Here is an 11,078-nt window from a genome sequence, read left to right as displayed (position 1 = left end):
TTAGACTTTGAAAGATCTATACCAATAAAAGCTGCATGAGACAACCCTCTTGCTAGCTTGCTGCTAGAGGCTGCATGGACTTCCAAATCCTGTGACTGATGGGTGTATAACAGAACAGCAAAGGGGAAACTCACAGACAGCCTTCACTGTGCCTTGGTGGAGTCAACACTGATAGCACCAGCCCCAAAGGCCTCCAAGGGTCCTGGAGGCGTATCCTGCTGTGGCTGGTGAGTGCCCAGAGACAGACGAGTGGGCCTCTCCTTCACTCCCTCTTCCCCTTGACCTATTTTCTGTTCCAGTTATGTGAGATGTTCTGAATCTTTTTCATTTTGATCCTCTGATCCAGCATCTTGTACCTTGCAGGATGCTCATCGGTTTTCTTTGGGACAGAAGGTGCGTAGGAGCTAGATGCATAAGCAGGGCGTTTAAAATGACGCAGAGGAGCCTTGATGACTGCAGGCCATGCAAAGGAAGACAGACAATGGTTAGCCTCACCAACTACACAGTGGGCGACTTCCTGGCCCCGGACCTGTTTGTTTTCTTTAAAACCAGGAAACAAACAGGGGTGAATTCTCACTAGAAATCTTATTGCAAATAGATGAATAAGCACATTATCACCTTGGTCATTCGCTTAAAATAAATAAAGAAAATTTCCTAGAAATAAAAAATTCCTAGAGATAGAGAGTGATGACCCCAGAATACAAAGTTTCTGACAATGAATGGATAGGGTTAAGGAAGTGAAAGGGAGCAGTGGCGGCACTTTGGAAAATAGCAAAGCAAACACAGGTGAGTACAGCCACATCATTAATCAGCACTTAGCATTGTATGTAAGCTTTTAGGATTGCTAAGTGGCACACAATCCTGGAGTGCTAATAAAAAGCACATCACTCAGAAAATATTTGCAAAGTACATGTATAAAGGTCTCGTATTCAAAATATAGAAAGAACTCTTAAATTTCAACAAAAGGAAAAAAACAACCCAATTTAAATATAAGCAAAGATCTGTACAGACTTCTTGACAAAGAAGATACACACATGGCCAAAAGGCATAGGCAAAGATGCTCAACAATTTTTGTCATTTGAGAATTGCAAATTAAAAAAACAATGATATATACTACATGCCTATTAGCATGCAATACAGTTAAAAGAAGAAAAAAGCATATATACATCTAATCTTATTATAAAATCATATAAATATGTGAATAGGGGAATCTGGGAGAATATATATTTAAATCATAGCAATGATTTTCTCTGAGTAATAAAAACATGGAAATTTTATTTCTTTTTGGTTGTTTACACTTTCTATTTTTTCTGTGGTGATCAAGTTTTAGCGATGTAAGTTTTTAAAAAGAAACATGCTACTAAAAATTTCTTCGATAGAATCAAGTATCAGAGCTATTCTACACAATTATACGTAATGGAAAGTCAGGAAAACTGAGTTTACTCTGCGCTTTAGTCCTAGACCTTTCAGAGCACTCATAGCTGAGGATACTTTTCATGGCCTAGAGGTCAATATTCATTCTTCGACTTCTTAAAGTACTTACTGTGTGTCCTGCAGAAACAAAAATGAACAAAACAAGCAGTAACCTCTGCCCTCATAGGGCTTCCATTCCAGTAAGCCCCTCTGAAACCTGTGACTTGCTTACAGAAGAAAAAGCGTTCAATCATAATAAGTGATGCTATTACTATGAGCTCCACACTATTCACACCAACTTTGCCTCTGGAGTTAGGCTAACACATAGTTAAGATTTTCAGCAAATGGTCCTATCGTGACAGAATAATGTATGTGCAGAACAGATTTTTTTGTAAAAAGATCTCAGAATATTTAATTCTGTTCCTTGGGGATAAACAAGGGATTGCAGCACAAAACACTCTAGGAACAAATATAAAAGTAGTCCTGTTACCCTGGAGAATGGAGTAGAAACAGGCAAGGGCTTCAAATTAAAAGCTGATTGTCCCACAGGTCTGGGCTAGCTGATTTACTGCTCTTTAAGTCACAATCCCTCTCCATATTCATTCTATTTTCGCTACTCAGCATGAACCCAGCCAAAGCATTATTGGATTTCCCACTTCTCAGCATGAAGAAACATTTACCATTTGCTAGAATTTTGATTGTCAGAACCAAAACTCTCCTTGCCACTGGAGTCGCTGCAAATAGAGTTGAACCTGCTGATAGAGATCGGCTCCCCACCGAGATCATGGAAATACTTATATGCCTGCTGTCACCCTCACTCAAAATGTGGGGAAAAAGAAAAATTCTTACAGTGTTGTTTGTATGCACTGACTGCCTTTCCCCTCTGCAGGGGAACATGATTTGATGACAGGGCAAAACAGCAGCACCCAGGATGAGGCACCATTTTGAATTTAATGGGGACCTTTCTTCTGGGGTGGTGCTGTGGCCGGTTAGGGACACTTTCATTTGTCTTGTGGTCATCCCTCAGATATTTCTGGAAGGGGGTCTGGCGCTTTCCCTTTCCATGACTGGGCACCTCCCGCAGCTGAACCCAAGCAGCGGTGTTACAGTCCCCTTCCCCTTGCCCACCCGAAACCCACCCCCACCACACAGAGAAGGACCAAACTGGGAACAGAACCCCCTCCCTTCATATACTTGATTATCAGCAAGCTGGACACTCTTCCTCTTGAGGACACATTCACAAGGTCTGCTCTCGTCTCCTAGAGCAATTTACTTGGAGAAAACGATCTCATTAGCTAATGAAGATTTCTGCACAGAGCCTGAACTTGGGGAAGTCATTATCTATATTACTTTCAAATATGCTTAGGAAAAGAAAAGTTTAAGACAGAAACTGATACATCATCATCCTTTATTTTACAATTACACACAGCGTGTTTTTTTCCTAGAAGTGATGCTCTTTTAGGAGTTTTAATCCTCATTTGTTTAAATCTCATCTTTTTCATAAATGCAAAGGTATTTTCATTCCTCCCAAAGGTGTCTATGACTTTTACCCTTTCTTCTGCCACCATCAACATTTTATTCTCTCTCTCTCTCTCTCTCTGGGACTACTTTGCTTAGTGGCTACTTTTTTTCCCCATAAGAAACTAATGCATACAATTATTCTTCAGAAAATAGATCGAGATTCTTTCATATATTGAATTAATATAGCTGTTAGCTGGATTCAGATATTGAAATATGAATGAGGTTTTTTAAGCTCCTTATTTGCTGTGTATTTAGTCCCAAAGTACCCTTCAATCAAGTTATAAATGCAGTCAGTGTTGTTGGGCGTGGGAGGGGTTCTTCAGTCAAATGTAACTCGGCTAAACTAGTTGTGTTCATGGCAGGGCTTCTCAGAGACCTAAATGATGACGACATGTATTATGAATCCCTAAGAACAGCCAGTGGCATGTGGTTTTTCTGAATTTGATTAGGCTAAGGAGCCCCCTTTATCAGGAGCGTGCCAGGCTTTCAGAAAGACTGGGTTCATCCATTGCACTGTCACAATATCATGTCATGTATTTTCGTGATATTAATTCAGTATGCCCTGTTGTTTGCCCTGAGAGCAGGCAGAAAGAATGGTCACTAGTGCTCATCTAATCTAGGTGCAGCCTAATTCCCGTGCGTTAAATCATAACCTGTATTAGAACTCAACTCTGTGTTTTCACTCCCCCCCACAACTTCAGTGTGCTCTTTGGGAACCATTGCACGGCAGCAGCAACTTGGAGAATTTCCAAATTTCCGGTTGCAGAGTATTGCCTCCAAAGGCAGCAACTTGGTTTACTCTTTGCTTCGGAATAAATTCTAATACTGTCAAGTTTCTTTAAAGAAAGAAGTGTTGGGTGTGTGTTTTCTTATCTTTCAAAGATAATGCCATAACATGACCTTTGGAAAAAACTTTTCCACCTGTAGACATTTTCTAATGGCATTTGCACATGCACACAAGCACACACACACACAAACACATACACTAAGACTAACAAGATAAAAAATAATCATTTATTGCCTCTTAAGTGTTGTTTTACATAAAGAGCAAAATCCCAGTGCCGCATACATTCCATTTCTAAAGTCAGTGTCTATTAGTATCTGTCTGAAATTTGATGCAAAATCCTTATAAAAATACAAAAATCATCCATGAGTTCTGAATTGCAAGGGATTGACATGTTAACATCTGTTCCATAGAGGATGAAGTGATATAAGAACTGAGCCTGTGATTTTCATTTCAGGATCTGCGATGGTAAAATAATTATAATATCTGACATACTTCATGTACTAGGCACAATGCTAAGAATTTAACGTGAACTAGCCTTTAATATTCACTACGATCCAACAGGCAAGCATTATTATCACCCCTTTTTTATCACCACCTTTTCATCACCCCTTTTTTAGTGAGGAAATTGAGGCTTAAAGAGCTTAAGTTTACACAGCTAGCATGCCGGAGGTCTGGATTCTGGGTTCACAACCAAGCGGTCTAACCTCAGATCTCTGATATTTAAAATAACCTGGGACCAAAGTTCAGGGTAAGTTTTAATAACTACCATAATAAGTTAAGGTAGTAATTCATTTATACTATCAGTATTTGAGGATATGTCTGTGACATATGGGATCCTTGAATACCCTTGTTAGTGGCCGTAATCATGCTTCCCCCAAAGCAAAAGCAAATCACTCCCTCTTAATCCAATTTGTGTGGTAGTGGCTCAGGAAGGAATTGCATAAAGGTCATGGCTAACAGGTCTCTTAAATAGCTGCTTTTGTCCTTCCCCTCACCTCTGTGGGGTTGGGGGTTGGGATGCTAACGTGTTCCAAAAGTCCAAGCACCGGAGACAAACGATCAAGTCAAAGGAGCCCCAGGGTCAAGGGTGAATTTTCTTTTAATTAATTTTTATTGGAGTATAGTTGCTTTACAATGTGTTAGCTTCCACTTTACAGCAAAACGAATCAGCCATACGTATACATATATCCCCTCCCTTTGGACTTTCCTCCCATTTAGGTCACCACAGTGCATTAAGTAGAGTTCCCTGTGCTATACAGTATGTTCCCATCAGTTGTCTATTTTATACATAGTATCAATAATGTATATGTGTCAATCCTAAGCTCCCAATTCCTCCCACCCCACCCCTTTCCCCCTTGGTATCCATACATTTGTTCCCTATGCCTGTGTCTCTATTTCTGCTTTGGAAATAAGATCATCTATACCATTTTTTTAGATTCCACCTATATGTGTTAATATACGATATTTGTTTTTCTGATTTATTTCACTCTGTATGACAGTCTCTAGGTCCATCCATGTCTCTACAAATGACCCAATTTTGTTCCTTTTTATGGCTGAGTAATATTCTATTGTATGTATGTACCACATCTTCTTTATCCACTTCTCTGTCAATGGGCATTTAGGTTGCTTCCATGACCTGGCTATTGTAAATAGTGGAGCTACGAACATTGGGGTGCATGTGTCTTTTTTTAACTTGGTGGTTCTCACCCCTTGCTGCATATGAGAACCACCTGGGCAGCTTTTAAAAATCCTGGGTACCCCAGATCCATGAAAGTAGAATCTGTGGGGGTTAGGCTGAAGCCTTAGGACTTTCTAAAGCTCTTCAGATAATTCCACTGTGCTGGAGTTTGCAAACTACTGTTTCAGTCTCGCCAATCTTCCCCTCCTTATCTTCACAAAAGAAACAACAGTGATAATATTTTGCACACACTGCAAGTGTTCCATAAACTGTAAAGAGCTAGCCAGGGCTCTTGCTATAGTTTGATCACAACGAACTGCCTGGCTGGCGAGGAGTCCTTTATGCATCCATTAAAGTTACTTGCGGTCTTCAAAACTTTGTTTTTTTTTCTCTCTCTCTCCTACCCACATAGTTTGTTTTTCCTATTGTGTCTGAGAAATGAAAAAAAAATTTTTCTTTTTGTTGGAAAAAGCAACTTGGATGCTATCATTGGGGGCCTGTGAGGAAATCGGCAACAAGAAGAGCCAACACTTGGAGTCAGCAATCTTTTCTAAATACATTGAACATTTGGAAATAGAGTAGGACCGAAGAGGATATTCCTGGTGTCTGACTAAGGGTGAGAGGAAGAGTGCGAGCTTTGCAGTCAGAGAGACCAGGGTTTAAAGCCTCCTTTACCTCCCCCAGCTGTTTAATCTTAGGCAAACACTTCCACTCTCTAAGTGTCACTTTTCCGCTCTGAATAACAATATTGCACACCTAACAGGGCTGCTTGGAAGGAATCAGTGAGATGGGGCACGTGAATGATTAGTACAGTGTCTGGCATAAAGAAGGCCTTCAGTTAAGGGCAATTTTTATTATTATTATTATAGTGACAGTGACCGTGTCTGGGGGGAACTGCTGATGGGTAAGGAGAGACTAAACCCTAAGCAAACGGAGCTCTGGAAAGACTGGGATGGGCACCGCCATCCCTGGCAGCACCAACATTGGGATGCTAGGAAGGGGGCTGCTCGGCCTTCTGTCCTTTACAGAGGATCGGCCTGATGTTAGTTTCACTCTCCAGATTTGTCTTCTCTCTGGACTCTTTCTAGCTCCTTTCTGGGACATTTTCTCAGAGCATCTGGAATTCCAAACCCGACTTATGCCTGATTCTGATCAAGGCAGCCACACTAGCGCATTTGGTATGAATTAACTGTGTTCTGAAAACGAGCTCGTGGGAACACCCACAATCAGCCAAAAGACTCCTCTCACTGATAACATAAGCTCCACGGAGAGCGGAATCAAGACGGGTTCATCCCAATCCCAAAGGCAGAAACACACCCTTTAAAATTAGCGGTTTGGCTGAATTCGTTTTCATAGTTGGTCTTTTCCTTAAGGGACAAGTGGAAGATGTTAATTTGTTTCACCAGAACAGGAGACTTGGTTCTTGAGCAATACCCAGGCTTGCCAGCAGACAGTTTTAATAATGAAAGTGAAGTATAACAACTTTTTGTGAACCCGGGGCTTTACTGTTTAAGGAGCCCGGTAGAATGACCTGTCTTCTGCAGTGTTCAGTGTTTTTATAACCATGATCTCAACCATGTAGTCACCTCCCCATCCTTGAAAGGAGGTCTGATTCAGTTCTGTCTCTGTCCCCATGTGACTGGGACACATAATTTCAGTTTCCCATTAAAAAAACCAACCAAACAAACAAAAAACAACAAAACACAGAGACAGTAACACTCATTGCAGAGGCCTAAGTGAGAATGACAAGAAACCAATACGTGAGAAACAGCCAGCACAGCACCAACACATAGTAGGCACTCACCCAGTGTCAGTTTCCATCCCTTTCCTCAGAGGAAGATCCTACATTTCAGGAATTATCTGGAAGATTTGCAACTGCCAGGAAAACTCAGTAGCAGCATACTTTCCTAGCTAGGGAATTCCTTTGTCTCCTCAATACATAAAAGCATTACATGAAGGCCATGCGGATAAGTGTCCTTTCCTTTTGTAGAAATACAATCTAGCAACATGAACCCAGCTGGAAGATTACTCTTAAATGATGCACATTAGAGGCAGTGTTGGCTAAGGTGACAGTTTATTCTTAAACTCTTCAAGATGTAGTTTATATTAAAACTAGAATAATTAAACCCAGCATCTACATTGGAAAAGACTCTGGCTCTCCAAGGACTTTTCCTCAAGAAAACGAGCATACTAACTAATCTACTGCTTCCATATCTGAAGCTCACAGAGCAAAGAGCACAGGAGATAGGAAGCTTGCTGTCTGAGAAGCTATCCAGAAAAAGCCCAGTTAACACTGCCTGAACCAAACCACTCCCTAGTATGGAAAGGGGACCCGATTAGCATTTCCAGCTCTCCAGAGGAATACATGAAACGCACAGAGAAATGATGAACCACATAGTTCTGTTGCCCTTTATCCAACCTGAAGCTGTTTGCTTCCACCTGCAGTTCCATCCACCTGGATGCCCACGAGATCACCTGGAGAGCTTCAAATTTATCAATTCCTAACCCCCACCTCCAAGAGTCTCAGAAGTAATTCACTCTTTTAAGGTGGAGCCCAAGCATCAGTATGTTTATAACACCCAGCGATTCTAATGCATAGCCAGGTTGAAGAGCACTGGCTTAGGTGCCGAGTTTGTTTTGAGAAAAAGTCGGCTTATACTTAAGTTTCAAGGGATGCTTGGGGCAGCTGACAGGGTCTGGTCATTGCATACAGGAGTGGCCGACCCTTGGCCATGTGCTAAGACCTGTGACAAGAATCCAACCCATGAAGATCAACTTTTGGGAGAGGTGGTGTGGTATTGTGAGAGAAGCGTGGGTTTGGGGTGTCACAGAACTAGGGTAAGCTATTACCAGCTGTGAGATCCCAAGGAGATAATTTGTTTTGGGATTCAGGATTTTTGTTTTGTTTTGTTTTGTTTTGTTTTTTTGTAAAATGTGAGAAATGGTAATTTCTTTGCATGGTTGTTGTGAGGATTTTAAAGGGGCTATAACTGGGATAATGCATGTACAGTACCTTGCAACCTCTTGGAGGGCCAGTACGTCGTAGGTGCTTGGTATGTGGCTACCATCATTACATAGCACGGGAGATGAAAGGTCATCACCAGGAGACTTTTAATGGTGGCTTCCCTGGTGGATTTATTATGGTATAGAAAAGTCATATAATTCCCTGTACAAAACTGATTTTACTAGATGAAAGACCTCAGCACACAATGAAGAGATTACCTTAATGAATTTATTTGTGAATATTTGGCAGAGAACACACCACTGTGATTCACAAAGGGCTAATTATCCAAAATGGGCATTTGTGAAAAAAAAAATGTATATATTTTTTCAGCTACCTGAGGGAAACACTTTGCTGAAACTTAGTGCCATTTTAAGCAAAGCAGAAATATCTAGCCCATGTTCTAAACTATTATACCATGTACAAATACGGAGGCTCACTCAATCACTTTGGGCAATGCCTAACAATGCGTGTAGACTGCTGGAACCCTCAGATGGGAAATATGGCTTAGATACCCAACCAGGATGGAAGGAGTTTCAGTCCCTGAACTCTAATCTTGATGTAATTAGGAAACATGACAAACAAATGACTTTTGATCCTTCTTTGGAAGCCATTCTTGAACCACTGGTTCCCTGGTCTTTGAGATACCTCTTCTTTATGCTTCACCCCATAGATCACTGATCCTGGCTATAAACTTCATGAGGATGGGACAAGACGTTTTATACATTTGCATCCCCAGAACTTAGTCTAGTACTAATAACAGTTGGTGTTGAAAAATATTTAATGAATGAGTAAACTACTCAACATCACACTCAGTAACCTTCATAAAGCTGCCATTTACTAGAGAAGAGGAGAATTACTTAGAATACACAACAGCTGGCAAAGTTGACTAGAATCTACAAAACCTAATATTTCTCCCTTGCATCAGCAATGCCTTGCTACCTAGATTTGCTGCCCGTGTTCTCTCAAAGAAGAACGTTGGCAAGTTCCTTTCCTTTGAAGCTTCAAATTTGAGGCCAAGCACACTTGTTTTACACCAGTGCTATAACCTTAACCCATTTCTACAGGTCTTGCTATCGTCTGGAGAGGCACTGAGGAACAGTTTTCAAGTCCCTCTGACAAATAGGTGAAAGAGCAGGAGCACTTAGGTAAGGCTGGAAAATAAGCTCTTTCTTATTCAAACAACTGCTGGCTATTAAATACCTGCAATCTTATGATTTAATGATTAATGTTTTAATTTTATAAAAATATTATTTTAATTAATAAAAAAGAATAAGAAAGTCCTCTCTCAAGGAGATGATCATCTTCAGTTGAGTTGTTTTCATTTCACTTGCCCTGGCAAGCACAAAGTACATGAGGCATGCTCTTTCAAAGGAGAAAAATATTTGGGAGATTATGTAAGCTAAATCATCATGATTTTTTCATCAGTGTGTGCATTTTTCCACGTGTGCATCTGAAGATGGGAAGTGTAAGGCCAAATCAGTTGCTGTCCTTTGCTCACATCAACAATGACCTCTGCCAGAAGAAGCCTGTAAAGATAAATTTCTTTAGGGTTCTAGAGCTGTGAAGTGCTAAATCACCGCATAACAAATGTGCTTTGCCCTAGTCCATAATAAGAATTATAGCTGGCATCCCTTAAACTGAACTCAAGTTAAAAGGCAGTTGCAAAGAGAAAACTCACGGGAATCTTCACTTAAAATTAAGACAATGCAGGATCCCTCCACACCCCACAGTTGTGCTTGAGATCGGTACATGCATAATTGATCTAATCTCCAGGCAAAGTACAAGTGTGAAAAGAAAGGCCGTTCCAGTGTGGACTATTTGACGACATTCTTTATCCCCGACAATGAAACTTGAGCAAAGAGTACAGGCTTGCCACCTGCTAACTTTGGGCAAGCTATTTATCTGAGTATGCTTCAATTTCTTAATTTGTGAAATGGAGATAATAGTACCTTCCTAGGAGGGTTGCTGTGAGGATTAAATGAGATAATGCATGTGAAGAACCTAGCATTGTCCCTGATATTGGATGGATGTGCAATACGTATCAAAGTATTTATTGTTAAAAACCTGTATTAGGAAGATTAGAAGTTACCATTTTTGAAGTTAATCACTCAATAACTTACAATACACATAGTATTTTGTTTATGTAAAAGCAACATAAGCTTCCTAAAATGTCTTCAGACCTCAGGGCTGGTCAGTTCTCTTCTGAGGAATCCTCTGGATGGATGTTTTATCCGTAGTCCCCTAGAACAGGACACACAAAAATGTCACTGCAAGCCAGCTGGCATCTCAACACACCAACTCTTTCTACATAAGGCAACAGAGATTAGAAGCAGAGCTGCGTCTACTGCCAACACTACCGTGCAAGCCAGCAGCTGCACACACAGGAGCAATCAGCTATCTGCATCAGCAATGGCTATGGTACTGTACCTTTCCATCTAAGGATCACTTCAGGAAAGTGATGTGACCGAGGTGCCTGGGATAATCTGTTCAGAAGCCACTGACTAGTCTCCATCATTAGCAGTCATGACTGGAAGTGAAGCTCTGGGCCACTCCTCTAGCAAGAGCCAACATTTGCGCAGCTCTCCATCATTTACAGCCCACCCATGGAGCTTGACTGGGTTCACAAACCTCATGGGGCACAGTTGAAGTTGGCACTAGAAAAAAATTGGCTGCAG

The 11,078-nt window shown here is 40.9% G+C and overlaps 1 protein-coding gene across 2 annotated transcripts in view; it reads right to left on the bottom strand.

The window, feature by feature from the left end:
* Positions 1 to 283: 283 nt before the first annotated feature.
* The window catches only part of PDE1C (phosphodiesterase 1C), a 592,555-nt gene continuing 581,760 nt past the window's right edge, over positions 284 to 11,078 (bottom strand). Inside the window, exons 19-20 of one of the 2 annotated variants that reach the window (XM_057733463.1) lie at positions 10,584 to 10,644; positions 9,848 to 9,929 (exon numbers count right to left, since the gene is read on the bottom strand). In XM_057733463.1, the coding sequence (XP_057589446.1) occupies positions 10,631 to 10,644 (14 nt within the window). In that variant the 3' untranslated portion in view covers positions 9,848 to 9,929; positions 10,584 to 10,630. Of the gene's footprint in view, positions 454 to 9,847; positions 9,930 to 10,583; positions 10,645 to 11,078 lie in introns of those variants that run through there. The other variant, XM_057733465.1, reaches the window with a different exon arrangement.

The sequence above is a fragment of the Hippopotamus amphibius genome, chromosome 4 (genome assembly GCF_030028045.1).
Source record: "Hippopotamus amphibius kiboko isolate mHipAmp2 chromosome 4, mHipAmp2.hap2, whole genome shotgun sequence".
NCBI lineage: Eukaryota > Metazoa > Chordata > Mammalia > Artiodactyla > Hippopotamidae > Hippopotamus > Hippopotamus amphibius.
The sequence above is the reverse complement of the archived record's forward strand: the minus strand, read 5'-3'. Positions and strand labels throughout refer to the sequence as shown.